At 43.2% G+C, this 21,096-nt stretch overlaps 1 protein-coding gene across 3 annotated transcripts in view; it reads left to right on the forward strand.

Moving 5' to 3' along the window:
- Positions 1 to 21,096, forward strand: part of LOC105229711 (protocadherin-like wing polarity protein stan) — a 120,205-nt gene that overhangs the window by 85,875 nt on the left and 13,234 nt on the right. For all 3 annotated transcript variants that reach the window (XM_049451602.1, XM_049451600.1, XM_049451601.1), the window contains exons 5-8: positions 8,362 to 10,335; positions 10,426 to 17,698; positions 17,788 to 18,327; positions 18,484 to 19,944. In XM_049451602.1, the coding sequence (XP_049307559.1) occupies positions 8,550 to 10,335; positions 10,426 to 17,698; positions 17,788 to 18,327; positions 18,484 to 19,944 (11,060 nt within the window). In that variant the 5' untranslated portion in view covers positions 8,362 to 8,549. The remainder of the gene's footprint in view (positions 1 to 8,361; positions 10,336 to 10,425; positions 17,699 to 17,787; positions 18,328 to 18,483; positions 19,945 to 21,096) is intronic.

The raw sequence follows: 21,096 nt of genomic DNA on the forward strand, positions 1-21,096 counted from the left end.
TGGAGTTCTACCACTTGTGCAAAGATAGCGAGTTGCCTTGAAAAAACATACCACTTACTTAAAAAAATTTCACTTCATGTCATTTAATTGAAAAGTCATCACAGTGGAAGCTTCTTTCGACTCCATCCGACAATCTTTTCATGAGCATATTAATTAGTAGACATAGTGGTACTCGTCAAATTCGAAGTTCTGAGTTCATCCACTTATCAATACCATGGCCGTTTAAGGTAAGCGTTTCTAAGCAACTGTAAGGAACTAGTCTATGGAAGATCAACTTTTCGAAACCTGAACACAATAAATGTTTTGCGTTTCAGTCGAAAGGTTGTCATATGCTCAGAGGTCAATGTTTCAGCGAGAAGGATAATTTGTGTTAGTATGAATTTTCGGTATGCGGTGAACATTCTTACTCTTAGGTTAGATTAGATTCATAAATGAAGAATGCACCTTGAGCTTAGGCCTATTTTGTCCTCTCCTAAATCACAAAAGACTCACCTAGCCCTAATCGTTGTGATCCCTATTTGGAAACATGGATCCAAGACTCTTACTCTTTCTACGAGCTTAATTGTGGTTGTTTCATGTTCCTATTATATAAATATATACGTATATTATGAGGAGCTCTTTAATGACAGAAATATGCTCAGAAATTTGCCATTTCCTCTAATAAAAAATTCTCAAAACAACCAAACTATATTCACCAACACTTTTCTGAGAGGAAATTTCTTACTTTCACAAAATCCGAAGATAGTACTAGGAACCAATGTCTATCAACATCAATTTTGCTACCAGAAGAATTATATATATGACAATCCATGAATATGTCAGTTAGAGGCCTAAACATTATCTTATTAGAACCCAACAAGATGATCTTAAAATAGAGATACTTGATTTGCTTGATTCGGTTTCTACTAAAAGATACCGGAAGTTTCAAAATCCTCTATGTAGAGAGTTGTTTATTTCATAAAGTGGATAACAAGAGCCCTTTCCCTGCTAGAATTGAGGCAGAAAGATATAGCGAAAGTACTGAACATTTAAGTGGATTTCTATCTTTTTTTTCGCGTAAAAACAGTGACCCTGATTGGTTCATTTAAACTTTGTGCGCAAACCGAATCTATAAGTATATTCTTCACAGATTGGTACAACCTATTTCATGTTCGTCTGAAATTTCTCTTCATATGCCAATTAGTGTGCGTTTGACAGCTGTTTTACCACAACTCGAAAAGTTTGACTGGCGTTTATTACCATCGGAAACCCAAAAGTTGAGCGACGTGTTTGGTTGGATTTTCCAATGGCTACCAAATCGTTGAAAATGTTGCAGATACGAATATGCTTTTGGACGGACATAAGTATTTTAGTGAGACAAACAGCAATGGTGGTGAATTCATTGAGAACTTTCTTCAGTCATATAGTCCCTCTATCACTGCTAATGACGATAAATTTGAAAAAAGTTAGAGAAACATTGCTTGAGAATCGTATTGTAGGTATCATAGAGATAAGAATCTCAAATTTCATATTTTCGTTAAAATTTTGGTTAAAAGTTTGGTTGAAGTTTTATTTAAAGTTTTGGTAAATTTTTTTTTTAATTTTGGGTATAAAGTGTGTCAATGCTGGATTCGCACAACCGGACCTGATATTTTTTCAAAAACGACGAGTAGAGGTTGGAAGATAAATATTTGATCATGTAGATACAGACCCTACATTCATCAAACGCAACATTATTGGTGACGAGATGTGAGTTTACGAATATGTCGTTTTAAAAACCCAGCGAACAACGCCTAAAAATGAGACAAAACCGAAAAAAATTAAATTAGCTGAAGGCACTGAGACTTATAACAATTGTATTGAAGGTGTAAATAAGTGTGTGCATACTCATATTGGTGTCCTTTTTAAGGCGACAATAAAGCATTTACATTGAAATACGTGAAAAAATATTTTTTTTTCAGTCCGGGTCAAATTTGATCAGAGCGTAAAAATGTTTTTAAGGCTTATAACAAATGTATTGAAAGTGTAAATAAGTGTGAAATTCGTGAAAAAGTGTTTTTCTTCAGTCCGGGTCAAATTTGATCAGAGAGCAATATTTTTTTTAACCTTTATAACAATTGTATTGAAAGTGTAAATAAGTGTGAGTATGCTTATATTGATGTCCTCTTTAAATCGACAATAAAGTTCTTGTATTAAAATATGTGAAAAAGTGATTTTTTTAATCCGGGTCAAATTTGATCATAACAAATTTTTATTTTTAAAAAATTAAAGCAATTTTAAAGAACATTAATAGATACAGTCCGGGTCAAATTTGATCAGTAAAGTATTTTTTTTTTGTTTTTTTTTTTGAAAGCAATATCCCAGTTGGATTATACAAATTTAAGCTGTTAAAAATATTAATATTTGGTCATTAAAATGTTAAAGATCATTTAATAGAATACTCTCTATTTGAACCAAGTTATAAGGAGGCCTAAATACTAAATCGTCATTTGTATACTAAAACACAGTCGAGGTTCTCAAACCAAAATTTTTGTAATTTTCATTTTGTACTCAACTAAGATTTCAAACCCAAACGACTGACTGCTCATACAGGATACATAAGTTAAGAAAACATCAAAAAAAATATTAATAATTTTTCCCATTTCGCAGTTCTTTGCTTTCTGATCAACATTTTTCCGTTTAATTTAGACTGTTTCCACATTTCCCAAAAGCGCTATGGGAAAGGCGGGCATTTTCCCACATAAAATCAACATTAATTTATAGCACTTCAGAACACTTTATTTAAAATTTTAATGAAATTGTAAAATCAATGCATCAATTGTCAGCGACTCTTCACCCATTAACTTTTGCCATTTCACCAAATTGAATTACGTCACACGCACACAAACACATGCACGCCCCATAGACATACGCGCTCGACAGCGCAAATGAACTCGCGCGCTCACTCACTTAATTGAACGATTGAACTGTTGCATGCCACATGGGCGGCATGATAAAGCAGCAAACGGCAAAATGTACATTGGCAACTTATGCAACAAAAGTTTGTGCGCGTGTGTGTGTGTGCATTTGGTGCACATTGCGTGTTAATTACGTAGCATGAAATTGAAAAGCGCACAAATGGAAAAAATTAAATTAAAAAGCTCTATAAAACTATGTATTTAATTAAATTCCTTTTCAAATCGCGGCGAGCGCAAACACAGCAAGTTGATATATTGTCTGCGTGTGGCATAAGTCGCGTGGAACAGCGAGCGACGCGCAACAAAAAAATGATGCAAAATGAGAAAGACAATAAAAGCGGAATTAACCATAATTCACCTGCAATGCACATATTTTGCGCAACGCGGTTGTTATTGTTGCTATTCTGTTGCAATTCCTGTGTACATTTGCTGCTGCTGCTTCTTCACACGGCGTGTTGTTGTTGTTTTTGTGCTTATAATATAATTTTTTCTTCAATTTGAAATTCGCTCGTTTTGTTCACGCCGGCAAAAGCGTTTTCATGGTTCGTTGAACGGAAAATATATGCGCTGTCGTGTACGGCTGTGTGTTCGTGCTTGTAGCCGAAGGTGTTTAATGTGGGCTGAAAGGTGTTCAAAATGTGCCAGAGGGCGGTGGCAAGCAGCAAACACTATGCATCGGTGCGGTAAATGAGTGAGTTCCTTATTTGAGGCGGGAAAATATTGCTCATGCAACATGCGACATGCCACTTGCAGGCTTATAAGCGTATATGCTTACTGCATTTTAAACTTGTAAAGTCTCAGCGGGCCGCACATGTGGTCTGATGATTGCCGAAGGAAACTAATAAATTACTGAAAAGCGGCAAACTTATGTGATGTCATGCGGCGCAGTATGTGCGAGGTATTGTGGCATATGTGAGCAACATTGCAAAAATGTTGTCTTTAGGATTTTTTCAAATATCGATCATTTTTGGATTTGAGTTCCAATAATCATCATCTCATAGGCTTAACAGAAATCGCTCTCTGTTCTCAGTAGTGCGACTAACAATACCGTTAACTATACTTTTTGCTTAACTCGATTCAGAAAAGTGACCATATCTACCAGGTTGTTAGGCGAGAAATCTCCTGCACATTGACTCCCCGATTGATATAGAGGGACCTCCAAAGTCCAGCATTGGTCATATAAAAGAGTAAAATTGTATAATTTACGAGTTCTTAGACAGATTAGGGTGCCTATCCCGAGCAGGAATTGTAGAAAACTGCAAGGCTGATGAGCTTGCTGGAGCCAATACTTCAGCCTACTACCTGCAGAATGGAAACGGGTAGGAGGTTCGTTAGCTGATGGCGGTTCACTATGGCTGGCTTGGTCTCAGACCAGCTGGGTAAGCGGAGAATAAACCATAAGAGGTTTAGTAAACTTTTCACTCTTAGCAAAGTCCACATTTCGATGATTTTAGGATTTCTAACTGGACATTCGACTGGACTCCGACCGGAAGTCATGTGCTAAGATCACAAATTTTATGGGATACCAGTTTTAGAAGTTACTTGGAAGAGGTAGAGATGGAACCATATTAACACTTTTTTCCCAAATGTCTTGCTTATGAAAAATCAAGGCTAAACGACTTTGGATCTGATACTTTTAGACATCCAGGTGAAATATAGGAAATACAAATAAATTACCAAAGCAGATTTGTGATTGGTTCAAGACGCTTTGCCGTTAGATGATATTCAACTACACGAGAATTCTGGCTTAACAAAAGACTCTTCATAGCAATCTTAGTGTGATCTTCCAACATGTTGATGGATCAACCACCTAACCTGACCTAACCTAGCAAGTCTGGACGGTCTACTGCAGGAAAGGTCGCCAGACAAATCAGAGCAAAGATGACTTTTAGAAATCTCTTGAAAGCGAACGATCGTACAATGGTTTTTTGTGGGTTACTTATCAAGGTTTGAGGACAATATTCTTAACGCAAATCTCTTGAAGGCAAACCCTCGTACAATTGTGTTTTCAACATAGTAATAGGCTGTGTTCTTCTTATCCATACTTGAAACCAAAATTCATCAAGCAAAAAGCCGCTCGTTTGTAATTTTCCGCAATCCGCTTCCAGCACACGCTTCCTTTGGCTTCGGACTCGAAAGAGCCCGTACTCAGAACATATATTTCTAAGGCATAGAGCCCCTATAAGAATACTTAAATCGCCTCCAAAAATCAAGACAATATTAGTTCTGCATTCTCCTACAATATCTCGAACTTACTAACACCCCTACATAAGCATGACCTCATAATATTACTTTCCTCTAATATATTACGTATATACTCCATGTAATGTAGTAGCATGCCACACTCAATCCGCATGTGTTGCAACATATGCACGCCGCCGCCTTAAGTGGTGTCAAACTTTATAAAAACATTCTCATATGAACTTGTTTGCGCGCGGTACTTAAGCTTTTGCTTCGCGCTTGCCACTCGCTGTTGTTGTAATTATGTTGCGGTTTGCCGCGGCAACAACTTGGCTGTTTGTTGTTTTTCGCGGTATTCCCTTATTTTCTTGTTACCTTGATTTATGACACATTACATTAATCGTCGCTGTCGTTTGCCAAAAACTCATTTTCCCCGTCTCTGCCGCGTTTCTGCCTACATCGTGTGTATTTGTGTTGGCACCGCTGCACTTTGACTCACACTAATTGTCTTCTACCTGTTTGCTTGCGCCGAATTTGGCGTTGCCTTCGCTTTTTAACAGCTCCTATTTACCGAATGTGCTTCCTACAATTTAATTGAATTTCCTAAATTTTCAAACTTTTGACAAGCGAATTTACGGCAATTACACCTTGAGCATATACATACATACATACATATGATAGACACTAATACTTTGAGGTTTGTGTTAATAAAATATATTGACATAAGTTGATATTAAAATGGAACTTTTATAAAAAAAAAAAACCTTTTCATTTCAGAATAGATATAACTCGAGTTTTGCAATGTCTCTTATTGGCTTTATTTTTCTCATATACACCTCAATGACTGTAGCTCTTCTACGCACAAAAAATGTTGAAAGACTTATGTCAATTCCTTATCTTCTGACCGTCTAACAAAATAATGCTTAAAACAACTATTGACATTTTTTTATTAAACTCATTTCTGTCTGTCTGTATACAAGCGAACTAGTCTCTCAGCTTTTGAGACATCAAACTGTAATTTTACATACGTCCTTTCCTCCTCAAGAAACTGTTCATTTGTCGCAATCGCCGTTATCAGACCACTAAAGGCTAAGATGGCACGCAAAGTGGTGAACTTTCACTTGCCTTTTTAAGTTTCATATAAAGGGCGATCCATTTTGAGATTCCTAATTTTTTAAAGCAAAAAATTTAATGTGGTTTGTTTATCATCATTAGAAAGAAATTCTTCGAAATGTATTTTTTGAAGATTATCTCTTTCGGATATTGGCCGCGGCTACGTCACAGATGGTCCATCCATTTCGTTCAATTTAGATGACTCGTTCGTGCATTTCGACTAGCAACTGGCGAATGACACGCAGTATGTTTTGCTCCAAGGCTTGAATCGAAGCGGGATTGTCCCATAAACTTTAGAGGTTTACATATCCCAACCGGAAAAAGTCTAACGGTGTGATATCACACCATCTTGCCACCAAACCGACCGGCTCCAAGCGTTAAATTATCTGCTCACTGAAGTGTTTTCTCATCAGCTCTTGAATCTCTTCAGGTTGTTCTATGTACGTCCTAATGTGGCAATTGTGCTTGTTGCTTGAAATGGACCTCGTCGCTGAACAAAATTTGGCTGGAAAACGTCGGATCCTTTTGAATCTTTTCAAGAGCCCATAGAGTAAAGCGTTGTCATTTGGGAAGGACAAGCGGCTTCAGTTCTTGCAATCGAGCTGTATTTTGTATACTTTCAATTAAAGATCTCGACGTAAAAAGCGCCAAGTCGTTCCATGCGTCGATCCGAGTTGCTGCTGGATCTTCCACCTATGGCTTTCAATGGATTTATAGCGTTTCTTGAAGCAGATTTTTCACTTTTGGAAACACAAAAAGACACGAGGAGTAAAATCTGAGAAATACGAGTGTTGAGGTTTGCAAAAAAATTAGTCAAAATCATAAAAGATTTTACGGGCGTATTACGCTTCATCAATTGTTTGTCCACAAAATCGCAAAATGTATTCCTTATTGACCGTTTGATCCTGTAAATTAAATTCATAGTGAAGCGCTTCAAGGTAATCAAAAAATGTTTGTTCATCGCCTTGATTAATTTTTCAACTTTGATGTGGGTTCTTCGGTTTCATGTTATTTTTCGACATTGTTGGCTAGTTGCGTCATCATAAACCCACGTCTCGTCATCAGTAATAATGCGTTTGATGAATTTATGGTTTTCAGCTACATTCTCAAGAATGACAATCTCTACTCGGCGTCGCAATGGTAAAAAATTCAGGTATTTTGGTATGAGTCTATCATTCACACGCTTCATATCCAAAATGTTAACCAAAATATGTTATGTCGATCCTAAATAGATAATGAGATCCTCTGCTACCTCATTGATGTCTACATGACAATTTTTCTGACACGACACTGTTTCTTTAACTTTTTCGCTAAAGGCAAGTGTTTTGGATACTGAACGACCTTCATTGAATACTTTTTGCTACTCAAATATTTGTGATCATGATTAAATAAACTCTTCAAAAGACTGTTGGAAGTTTTTTAATGATTCCATAACCGTGATTCAATTGGATATAAATATTTTCCGGTAAACATTTTGTTTGGTTGTTTTCTATTGTAAAAATCGTCAGACAAAGTTTTCATAATATATCATCAGCTAAAATGCAAAACAACGGCTCTAAAAAAAAATCGAAAATCGCTGTCAGCTATAATAACCAATATATAACCATTTTATAACCACAACTAAAGTTAGGTTTCAGTGTATAGTAACCAATATATAACCGCTTTATAACCAAAATTCAAATTTTGTTTCAATATGAGCGGTTTCTATTATAATGATTTTCCTTCGCCTGTAAACTCATGAAAAGAGATGTTACGTTATTTTGCATTTTACTTTGCATATAAATACGAATGTCATGCTCTATTTGAAATGCAAGCTTGGATAAATACTTCTGCATAAACTCAAACGACTGCTGCATAATTGGACACACTGAACAGCAACAACAAATACTTAGAATATGCTCAAATTAATCGTTCGTATGCAAGTGGCTGCCTTGCGGTTGTTTTTGTAATGTCAACCTACTCTAACGGTGGGCAGCCATCTCCTTAGGATAAACCATAATGTGTTATATTAAATACGTAAATTAGTATAATTGCTTACACACACACACACATACACTGGCCAACTTTCAACCAATTAAGTAAATATGTAACGAATCCAGCTGATTTGCTTATTCTGCTCTGCTCATTTCAGATGCCACTAACAACAACACACAGCACACGGCGAGTGCGTATTTAATAAACGCTGTGTAACGGTTCGGTGCGGTTGATTGCTGAAACGCGAACCACAACACACACAGACGCACCCACCAATTGGGTGTTTTGCATACGCCAACGGCGTATAAACATTTAAAACAAACACAAACACACAAGTAACGGAAAATGTTAGTTGTAACAGCGAGCCAGCAGAAGAGTTGGCCCAGCAGTTGTATAGGTAACGCTGATAGTTGTTGTAGTAATGAAGTTGTGGAGGGTAGCGAAGCAGATGACAACAACCATGGCAGTAGTTGTTGTTGTACACAAGAATGTTGCTGTAAAGTGAGTAGCAGTGGGGGCGATAGCAGTAGGGTCGGTGGTGCGTACAGCAAAAGTCACGTGCCACGCGCCATTGCTGCTTCCTGGCTACACACATATCTGCTGCTCTTCCTGCTCGCCACCACACAGCTGTTGCACGCGGCGCACGGCTATTTGATAATCGTGCACGAGGACGTGCCGGCTGGTACGGTGGTCTTCAACGCGTCGGTCTACAAACTCGGCTCCGAGCGGCATTACAAAATTAACGCACACAAATCGGCGCATTTCGTACATCACCTGGTCGCCGTCAACCACAAAGATGGCCAGATACAATTACGCAAGCAATTGAAATGCGATGGCATCTATTATCCGAATCTGTTCACCTTCTATGTGGACTCGACGTCGAATCGGCTGCGTAGCATAGACTACTACAGCCTGCCGGTGCGTATTTTTGTGACGGGACGTGACTGCAACGAGGATCGACGCATAGAGGAGGAGATGCATAGCCGGCACTATGAGGAGGAGGAGACGGGTTATTCGAAGCGACGCAGACGTTATATCGACACCATTGCACAACCCGATCTGCGCTACTTCGGCGCTTACTTGGCGCATACGAGTAACAGCGTCGAGCTGACGCCGAGCAGCACGGACGTGGATATGCTCAATCATAATAACAGTCGGCGTGAGTTCCGCGATGGCGACTTGATATTCGGCGATAATTTCGATAATGAGATGCGTCATCGTATACTCAGTCGTAAGCGACGCGCGAAGGAACCGTTGCAGTTGGAGCCGTCGCTGCATCGACGCATCTCGGATGCGAAGCAGTGGATTTCGGAGACGTATGCCTCCTATGCCATACACACAACGGATAAATGGAATCAAATCTGCTTGCGGCGTTCGCAGTTTATTAACAATCTCAACGCTTTTCTGCCGAAATCGATTTGCCAGTATTGCAAGGTGAACTTTTTGGATGTGAATGATGAGCGTTTTGCGATCGAACATCAGAATCACGATTTGGTGGCCAGCCGTGATGTCTGCATACGCGAATCTATATGGAAGGTTAGCATCACCTTCAATATACGTTGCAATCGCAATGAGATCGTAGACTCGGATCATCGGCTGAAGATCGTCTATCACTATCAGGAGTTCAATGACACCGACATAGCGAAACGCGTGCGTCGTGAGCTGCGTAATCAGTCGCCGTACTTCGAACAGGCGCTCTATGTCGCCTCTGTGTTGGAAGAGCAGCCGGCCGGTTCAGCTGTGACAACAGTGCGTGCGCGCGATCCCGAAGACTCACCGGTAGTATATTCCATGGTTTCGTTGTTGGACTCGCGTTCGCAGTCGCTCTTCAAAGTGGATTCGCGCACCGGTGTTGTCACAACGTCGGCAAGTTTGGATCGTGAGCTTATGGATGTGCACTATTTTCGTGTAGTTGCTACAGACGATAGTTTTCCGCCGCGTTCGGGCACCACAACGTTGCAAGTGAATGTGCTGGATTGTAATGATCATAGTCCCACCTTCGAAGCTGAGCAATTCGAGGCCAGTATACGCGAAGGCGCCACAGTAGGTTCGACGGTGATCACTTTACGCGCCACAGATCAGGATATAGGAAAGAATGCAGAGATTGAATATGGCATTGAGAGTGTAACTGGTGAGTAACAGAAAGTGTTTGACCACTAGTCTTTAACATTCACATTAACATGACTGTATTATAATATTCATATTTGATTTCTTCTAACAGATGGCACTGGCACATTGCAAGATCAAGAGCTACCTATTTTTCGCATTGACGCCCGCTCGGGTGTGATATCGACACGTAGTACGTTGGATCGCGAAACTTCAGACAGTTACAATCTCATTGTGACCGCCTCGGATATGGCTTCGGCGCAGAGTGAGCGCAAAACCGCTACCGCAACAGTGATCGTGAAAATATTGGACGACAACGACAACTATCCGCAATTCAGTGAACGCACCTACACAGTGCAAGTGCCTGAAGATCAGTGGGGCGATGATAATGTGGTGGCGCACATACGTGCAACCGACGCCGATCAGGGCAACAATGCGGCAATACGTTATGCGATCATTGGCGGCAATACGCAATCACAATTCTCGATCGATTCGATGAGTGGCGATGTGAGTCTCGTCAAACCGTTGGACTATGAGAGCGTGCGCAGCTATCGATTGGTTATACGCGCACAGGATGGTGGTAGTCCATCGCGCAGTAACACCACACAGCTGTTGGTGAATGTGATCGATACTAACGATAATGCGCCGCGTTTCTATACCTCACAATTTCAGGAGTCTGTGCTGGAGAATGTGCCGGTGGGTTACAACATAATTCGCGTACAGGCTTATGATGCAGATGAGGGTGCCAATGCCGAGATCGCGTATAGTATATCAGAACGTGATGATAACTTTCCGCTGGCTGTCGACTCACGCACCGGTTGGGTGCAAACGATCAAGCCATTAGATCGTGAGGAGCAAAGTCGTTACACATTCCAAGTTGTTGCTAAAGACGGCGGTGTGCCGCCGAAGTCTGCAAGCTCCACAGTGGTAATAACAGTGCAGGATGTGAACGATAATGATCCCACATTCAATCCGAAATATTATGAGGCAAATGTGGGTGAGGATCAGCCGCCGGGGACGCCTGTGGTTACAGTCACCGCCACCGATCCGGATGAGGACTCACGTCTGCATTATGAACTTACTTCTGGCAATACGCGTGGTCGTTTCGCGATTACTTCACAAAATGGACGCGGTCTCATTACTATTGCACAATCCTTGGACTACAAACAGGAGAAGCGTTTTGTGCTAACTGTAACAGCTACAGATTCGGGTGGTCGCTCCGATACCGCTACTGTGAATATTAATATTACCGACGCTAATAATTTCGCGCCCATTTTTGAGAATGCCCCTTACAGCGCTTCAGTTTTCGAGGATGCGCCCATAGGCACCACCGTCTTGGTTGTCTCGGCTACCGACAGCGATGTTGGCATCAATGCACAGATCACGTACTCGTTGAATGAGGAAAGCATAAATGGACTAGGCAGTCCAGATCCCTTCTCGATCAATCCACAAACTGGCGCAATTGTGACAAATGCGCTTTTGGATCGCGAAACTACCAGCGGTTATTTGCTTACCGTCACCGCCAAGGATGGTGGCAATCCATCACTTAGTGATACTACAGATGTGGAGATAAGCGTGACAGATGTGAATGATAATCCGCCCGTCTTCAAGAATCCACTATATCAAGCATCCATACTGGAGGATGCGCTTGTCGGCACCTCGGTCATTCAAGTATCTGCTACTGATCCAGATATTGGTTTGAATGGTCGCATAAAGTATTTGCTAAGCGATCGCGATGTCGAGGACGGTTCGTTTGTTATCGATCCCACATCGGGTACAATACGCACCAACAAGGGTTTGGATCGTGAGAGTGTAGCCACTTATCATCTCACTGCTATTGCTGTAGACAAAGGTTCACCGCCGCTATCGAGCACTGTAGAAGTTCAAATACGTTTGGAAGATGTTAATGATTCACCACCGACGTTTCCTTCGGACAAAATTACGCTTTATGTGCCGGAGAACTCTCCTGTTGGTTCGGTGGTTGGTGAAATACACGCCCACGATCCGGATGAGGGTGTCAATGCAGTGGTGCACTACTCTATTATTGGAGGCGACGACTCGAACTCATTTTCTTTGGTCACACGGCCAGGATCAGAGCGCGCACAGTTGTTGACCATGACTGAGCTCGACTATGAATCCAATCGCAAACGTTTTGAGTTGGTTATACGCGCCGCCAGTCCACCGTTGCGTAACGATGCGCATGTGGAGATATTGGTTACCGATGTCAACGACAATGCACCAGTACTACGCGACTTCCAGGTGATCTTCAATAATTTTCGCGATCACTTCCCTAGTGGTGAAATCGGCAGAATACCTGCATCGGACGCTGACGTGACCGACAAACTAACCTATCGCATACTCTCTGGCAACAACGCTAACCTTTTGCGTTTAAATACCACCTCAGGCGGTTTAATCTTGAGCCCACAGCTGAATACGAATGTGCCGAAGTTTGCAACTATGGAGGTCTCCGTCTCGGATGGCATCAATGAAGCCAAGGCAATTATGCAGCTCTCTGTGCGTTTGATCACCGAAGACATGCTATTCAATTCCGTTACAGTACGCCTTAATGAAATGACGGAAGAGGCTTTTCTATCGCCGCTTTTAAACTTTTTTCTCGATGGTCTGGCTGCTATTATTCCATGTCCAAAGGAAAATATTTTCGTTTTCTCCATACAAGATGATACCGATGTGACAACTCGCATACTGAATGTGAGTTTTTCCGCAAAGCGTCCCGATGTCTCACACGAGGAGTTTTACACACCACAATATCTACAAGAACGCGTCTATCTGAATCGCGCTATATTGGCACGTCTCGCCACAGTTGAAGTGCTGCCGTTCGATGACAATCTGTGCGTGCGCGAACCGTGTCTCAACTTCGAAGAGTGCCTTACAGTGCTGAAGTTCGGTAATGCCTCAGAGTTCATACACAGCGACACAGTGCTCTTCCGTCCCATTTATCCGGTGAATACCTTTGCATGCTCATGTCCCGAGGGCTTCACTGGCAGCAAAGAGCACTATCTCTGCGATACGGAAGTGGATCTTTGCTACTCTGACCCCTGTCGAAATGGCGGCACATGTGTGCGACGTGAAGGCGGCTACACTTGCATTTGTTCGCCAAAGCATACTGGAGTTAACTGTGAAACGGATATCTCGACGCTGAAGCCTTGCATGTCCGACGCCTGCGATGGTGGTTATTCCTGCATGAACTCATTCTTGAGCTCACAGCCACCACCTTACACGGCAACATGTGAACTCCGCTCACGTTCGTTCTCTAAGAACTCCTTCCTCACGTTCGAAAGTCTTAAACAGCGACACCGCTTCAATCTTAAGTTACGATTTGCAACTGTGCATGAAAATGGCTTGCTGCTTTACAATGGACGGTACAATGAATTGCACGACTTCATCGCGCTTGAAATACTTGAGGGTCATGTAAGCTTTTCATACTCATTGGGCGACAACAAGCAGAGCGTGTCAGTCGTACAACAGGCGAAGGTGTCGGATGGCGAATGGCATGATGTGGAGGTGATATACCTCAACCGGACTGTGACACTCGTGCTCGATAAATGTGATACGGCGATAGCTTTGGCTGGCAACCTAGGCGATCGTTGGAGTTGTGCCAATCAGACGACACTCAAACTAGACAAACGTTGTGCGCTACTCACCGAAACCTGTCACCGTTTCTTGGATTTGACTGGTCCACTACAACTTGGTGGTCTGCCGCGTATACCCGCACACTTTCCGGTGGAGAATCAGGATTTCATTGGTTGCATTTCGGATTTACGCATTGATGAACGTTACATAGACCTGAACTCGTATGTTGCAGATAATGGCACCATCTCTGGCTGTCCACAGAAGGCACCACTCTGCTCTTCGGAGCCATGCTTCAACGGCGGTGTTTGTCGTGAAGGTTGGAATACCTATACCTGCGAGTGCCCGGAGGGTTATGCTGGTAATGCATGTCAAGAGACTATACCAGCACCTTGGCGTTTCTCCGGAGATGGCAGTCTCAGTTTTAATCCACTATTGAGACCGATACAATTACCATGGGTCACGTCACTCTCTATGCGTACTTTGCAGATGGATGCGTTTTTGCTGCAAATCCAAATCGGGCAGAATAGTTCGGCAGTACTTTGCTTGAAAAATGGCATACTCTACTATATCTACGACAATGAACCGATGTACTTGGCTGGTGCTTATCTTTCTGATGGCAACTGGCATCGCATTGAAGTAAAATGGCTTGGATCCGAGGTACAATTTTCTGTAGATTACGGTCAACGCACAGGCGTCGTGCCAATGTCACAAAAGGTGCAGGGCCTTTATGTTGGCAAGATTGTGATCGGTAGCGCGGACGGTTCGATAGGTGCGGTTGGTGATATGTTGCCCTTCGAAGGTTGCATACAAAATGTGCGCATTGGCGCCTCGCAGTCCGTGTTATCGCGTCCTACTATACGTGAGAATGTCGAAGACGGCTGTTTGTCGCGTGCCGAATGCCCTGAAAGTTGTCCACCACACTCTACTTGCACAACGACTTGGGATCAATCGCAGTGTGATTGCTTGCCCGGCTACGTAGGACCCGACTGCCTGCCCATCTGCACCGTTAAACCTTGCACAGCGGGGGTGTGCCGCGCGAATATCAGCGAACCACGCGGTTATAAGTGTGAATGCAATAGCTCCTTGCAACATGGCGAATATTGTGAGAAGACCGTGCAGCAGCCGTGTCCTGGCGGTTGGTGGGGTGAAAAGGTTTGTGGACCATGTAAATGTAACTTGAAACAAGGCTACCATCCAGACTGCAATAAGACCACCGGTCAGTGTTATTGCAAAACGAATCACTACCAACCGCCAAATGAGACTGCATGCATACCCTGTGATTGCTACTCAATTGGCTCCTTCAGCAGTGCATGCAATCGACTGACTGGACAATGTGAATGCCGTGAAGGTGTTATTGGACGACGCTGTGACTCTTGCTCCAACCCATATGCTGAGGTAACACTTAATGGCTGTGAGGTGGTCTATGACGCTTGTCCACGTTCATTCGCGGCTGGCATCTGGTGGCCACGTACACCGCTTGGCAGCACAACTATAGAGAATTGTCCCTCGCCGGCTAGAGGTAAAGGTCAACGCACATGTGATGGCATGTCAGGTGGCTGGAACCAGCCGGATATGTTCAACTGCACATCCGATCCATTTGTTGAACTACGTAAACAGCTTTCGCAACTGGAGAAGCTGGAGCTAGAGCTGAACTCATTCGTTGCCATCAAAATGGTGGAGAACTTGCAGTTGGCCTGTGAAACTGTCGATCGCTCGAGCGCGGTTAAGAAGAAGTTGGTGAAGGATAGTCGTCGGTACAAAATGGAATCCTCCTTCTTGATAAACGAAGGCAACAATATGTGGTCAAATGAGCTGGAGATGGACTATCTATCAGACGAGCTTAAATTTACACATGATCGTCTTTACGGCGCTGATCTGCTGGTTACCGAAGGCATACTGCAGGAGCTAATTAACTACGAACTAATGCAAAACGGTTTGAACCTGACGCATAGTCAAGATAAGTACTTCATTAAGAATCTGGTAGATGCCGCAAGCGTTATTTTGGATCGTAAGTATGCCGCAGAGTGGAAACGTGCTACGGAATTGATACAGCGTGGACCCGATGATCTCGTGGACGCGTTCAACAAGTACATGGTAGTCTTATCTAGTTCGCAGCATGATACATACACGAATCCATTCGAGATTGTGCAACGGAATATGATATTCGCTTTGGATATTATCACTACCGAATCACTTTTTGGCTACGAACCCGAACAGCTCAGCGAATACCACAAAACTAAGCTGAATCTCAAACCGAATGCATACACCACGGAAAGTGTGATACTACCAGACACCAGTGGTTTCCTGCAGCATTCATCGAAGCAGAAACCCGTCATTACATTCCCCAAATACAATAATTACATACAAGATAAAACGAAGTTCGATAAGTATACGAAAGTTTTGGTGCCACTGGACATGTTGGGCATCACGCCACCCGGCAGCAATGAAGTAACTCAGAACGCCAACGACTATCGCGCCATTATCTCATATGCACAGTACAAAGATGTAGGGCAACTTTTACCCGATATGTACGATGAGACGATCACACGACGTTGGGGTGTCGATATTGAAGTCGCTTCACCTATACTCTCACTAGCCATTTTAGTGCCATCCAGCGACACCGAGGAGAAACGTATAGAGATACCTTACCGTAAAATTTCCTCACAAAAAACCGACTCCAATGAACAACAATTTATCGAGGTATTCGACGTGCCTAAGACGAGCAGTAGTGGCAGCGAGGAGCATATGATTGAGAATATACGCATTACGGCGCATGAAATCATGCCCCCGGCGACAAGCAACTCACAGGAAGCATCCGCCGAAGTGTCAAGCAACGAAGCGGTGGAAGTAAGCGATGGCGGTGAGGAACCACACATTAGTGTACGCTTCGACGATGAGAATATCGAGTTCCATGGTGATACTGGTGAAGAGGTAGTGGATTCACCAGAAGTAGGGAGCACACACTTTGATGTAGATTCCAGTGAACAGCAAAAGGGTGAGAATGAAGCCATCTACCGTAATCGCAGACTCGTCAAGCGTCAAGTGGAAGTTATCTACCCATCCGAACAGCAACAAACGCAACAAAATGTGATCTATCGTTCTCTGGGCTCACCACATCTGTCGCAACCCATAAAATTGCAAATGTGGCTAGATGTGGAGCCAGCGCGTTTCGGACCACGCTCCAATCCACAGTGCGTGCGTTGGAACTCATTCACCAGCCAATGGACACGTCTCGGCTGCCAAACCGAAGTACCCGACTTCGATGAGTTGCCACTGGATGGTCAACCGATTATTGTGAACTGTACCTGTACACACGTCTCCAACTATGCGGTGATTGTGGATATTATCGATCCCGAAGATATACCTGAGCCTTCATTATTGGTACAAATTACTTCGTATTCAGCATTTATGGTCTCACTGCCGGTGCTGCTGAGCGTGCTCATCGCTTTGGCGCTGCTGCGGGGTCAGCAAACCAATTCCAACACCATACATCAGAATATAGTGCTGTGTGTATTCTGCGCCGAGCTATTATTCTTCGTAGGCATGCAGTCACGTCGCAATCTGCTCGAAAATGAATTCCCCTGCAAGCTTATTGCGATTTGCTTGCATTACTTCTGGCTGGCGGCATTCGCCTGGACTACAGTCGATTGTGTGCATCTGTATCGCATGCTCACCGAGATGCGTGACATCAATCATGGCCCGATGGGCTTCTACTTTGCTATGGGCTATGGTGCACCGGCCATTGTGGTCGGCTTGTCAGTGGGCGTGCGGGCGCATGAATATGGCAATAGTTTGTTGTGAGTATTTTCCGCCCAAATTGGCAATTGAACTTTGAATTGTTTTGCATAATTAATTCGTCTCTGTTTCATATTTATTTATTGCACAGCTGTTGGCTCTCTGTTTACGAACCGGTTGTTTGGTGGCTGGTCGGTCCCATTGCGGGCATGTCGGTGGTGAATCTACTCATACTGTTTGTTTCCGTGAAAGCCGCCTTCACGCTCAAAGATCACGTACTCGGTTTTGGCAATCTACGCACGTTGCTTTGGTTATCCGTCGTCTCGTTGCCACTGATGGGCGTCATGTGGGTTTTGGCCGTTTTAGCTGCCTCTGAGAATTCACAAATGTTAAGTATTCTGCTGTCGGGCGTGGTGGTGCTGCATTCCATTTTCTGTCTCATTGGCTACTGCATTATCAACAAAAGGGTGAGAGAAAATCTGCAACGCACTTTCTTGCGGTGTATGGGACGGAAAGTGCCGCTCTTAGACTCTTCACTGGTGGTGAGCAATAGTTCGCATAATGTAAATGGTGCAACGAGACCCAATAACTTCCTAGCGGGCAGCTATGACACAGCGAGAAGAAATGTGGGTATCAGTGTCTCGAGTACGACCTCACGAAGTACGGCTAAAACGAGCTCCAGTCCATACAGGTGAGTTGTTAAATAAGCTTCTGTAGATAGTAGCACAAAGAAAATATACTAGAAGGATGTTTAAATAACCTCTGTCAGCCTTAAAGTCCATTTTATTACATATACTAAACCCTTCTGTTAATTATTTGTTATTTGTCTTTTAATTTTCTCTTACAGCGACGGCCAGCTGCGTCAGACCTCTACGTCTACCTCCAACTATAATTCAGCCAGCGATGCGCCCAGCTTTTTGCGTGGCTTCGACTCATCTACCGGCGGCGGTGGTGGTGGTGGACGCAGGGAAGAGAAATCACGTCGTCATCGCAAGGATTCCGACTCCGGCTCCGAAACAGATGGGCGTTCGTTAGAGCTCGCCTCGAGTCATTCAAGTGATGATGATGAATCCCGCACTGCACGCTCATCGGGTACTCATCGCAGTACAGGTGTTAGCGCTACACCTTCTTACCTGCCTAACATTACCGAGCATGTGCAAGCGACAACACCACCTGAGCTGAATGTTGTGCAAAGTCCGCAACTCTTCCCCAGTGTTAATAAGCCTGTGTACGCGCCGCGTTGGTCAAGCCAATTGCCGGATGCCTACTTGCAGTCACCGCCAAATGTGGGCCGTTGGTCGCAAGAAACCGCCTCGGACAATGAACATGTGCATGGTCAAAAAGTGACCATCTCACCAAACCCACTGCCCAATCCAGATCTCACCGACACCTCGTACCTACAACAGCATCATAATAAAATTAATATGCCACCATCGATATTAGAAAATCTGCAGAATGTACGTAACGATAACGGTTATGACACGCTCGAACATGAAAACCTTTATCGACGCAAGGAGTATCAGGACAGCTATGGACAGTTCGACACTTTGCCCGTGGCAGGCAACTACAAACCACCGAGTCACTACGGCAGCGAAAAGGACTATAACGGCAGTGCTAACGGTAGCACCAGTGGTGGTGGCGGTGGTGGCGGCAATGGTGGCACTCAAATAGTTAATCACATGCGTTCCTTCCACCCCGACGCGGCTTACCTCAGCGACAGCATATACGATAAACAGCGCACACTCGGCTATATGGGCCCCAAAGCGGAGTCACCGTACATGTCCAAAGAGCGTATTGCGCCCGATATATATGGCTCTCGCGAGAATCACTATAGTCTTAAGAAACCGCATATGTATGTTGGTACCGCCGATTCCATGCATTCGGTGCATTCGTTGTTGAAGAACGACTACCAGGCGCAACAACAGCGCCAACACCATTTGCAGCAGCAACAACAGCTGCAGCACCAGCATCAACAACCGACTGTAGCGGACTATCACTCCGATCGCATGTCGGAGGGTTCGGACAAAAACGGTTATCATTTTCCATACACAGCCGAAGAGGATCACATACCCGCCGCGCGTAAACTCAGCCATCAACATAATCCATCTCCCTCCCTACACAGTTCGCATCAGATGCTCAACGGGCATGGGCACGCGCATGCGGTGAACGACATGAACAATCCCGGTATGCTGGGGCGACACACATTGAACTCGAGCTCGCGGCATGGTTCGCGCGCCAGTTCGCCGCCCTCAAGCATTGTGGCGCCCATGCAGCCCTTGGCGCCGCTCACCAGCATAACGGATACAGAGTGAGTAATCAAATTTGCATTAATATTGCCTTATGCAGAGACACTTTAGTTAATCGTTACTAGTTACTGGTTACTGGTTACTCGGTGTTACAATTATCGTAGTATTTGGCATTTTTCTGGGCACATTCTTTATTTCAATTCATTTATTTTTTTTGCACGGGCAAGTGAAACGATTTTCGAAGATGGGGAATAATTTTAATATGGCTAATTTCTGAGCAATAAATTAAAAAAAAACAAAATAAAAAAGAACATAAATTTTTTAAGGCATAAATATCCCATCAAGGATTTGACTATTATTCAAAGCCTTTGTAAAGGTTTCGTGTTTAACAACAGAACCTTAATACTCGCCTCTAAAGCTTGAATCGTACGTGCAATATGTGCTTTCCGACAGCTCAGCAACGGCATCATCTCAAAACTCCACTATGCTCGGTGTTAATCCACTGAAAGCAGATCTAGCCAGGACTTTATCGTCAAATTCTGATCTGACAAAGTTGTAAATGAGATATCTACGTATAGCGCCTTTCTTCGAATAACATAGAGTTTGAAGCATGAATTTCTACAAAACTGTCGCTCATTAGAAGAGTCTTCTGCTATAATATCAAGCATTTTTTTTGCGACCTCTACTCCACGTTGTTTCAGATATATTGGTATGAGTCTAGCACTGACATATACCAACATATCTAGCAATAACACATACCAATATCTGAATCTTTTAGGATTTCATACCCAAACATTAACCGAAATGTACTGAGTCAATCCATACGAGATGTTGAAATCCTCGGCTATCGCTCTGATTCCACAACCACGAATTTCCAGCAGTATCCCTTTTACTTTTTCGATCGTCGTTAGTGGATGGTCGACTTGTATGAGGCAAGTTTTCGATGATTTCATGCTTGGATGCGTTGATTTACTCAAATACTTATGTTCGTGATAAAATGGACTCCATAAACAAAGGTTGAAAAGACAGCCTTAAGTAAAAAAAATAATAGTAAGATCAGGTTGGTTAAACAAGCATCAAATGAGTTTTCGTTCGGCATGAGGTTCTGTACAAATTTAGGTTGAATGTAGTTTCCTGTGTCAGTTAGTACCTTAACTGTATGTTCATTCACCAGCTTACATTCAAAATATGAAAGCGATTCTCTATCTCCTTAA

Source organism: Bactrocera dorsalis, chromosome 3 (assembly GCF_023373825.1).
Source record: "Bactrocera dorsalis isolate Fly_Bdor chromosome 3, ASM2337382v1, whole genome shotgun sequence".
Lineage (NCBI taxonomy): Eukaryota > Metazoa > Arthropoda > Insecta > Diptera > Tephritidae > Bactrocera > Bactrocera dorsalis.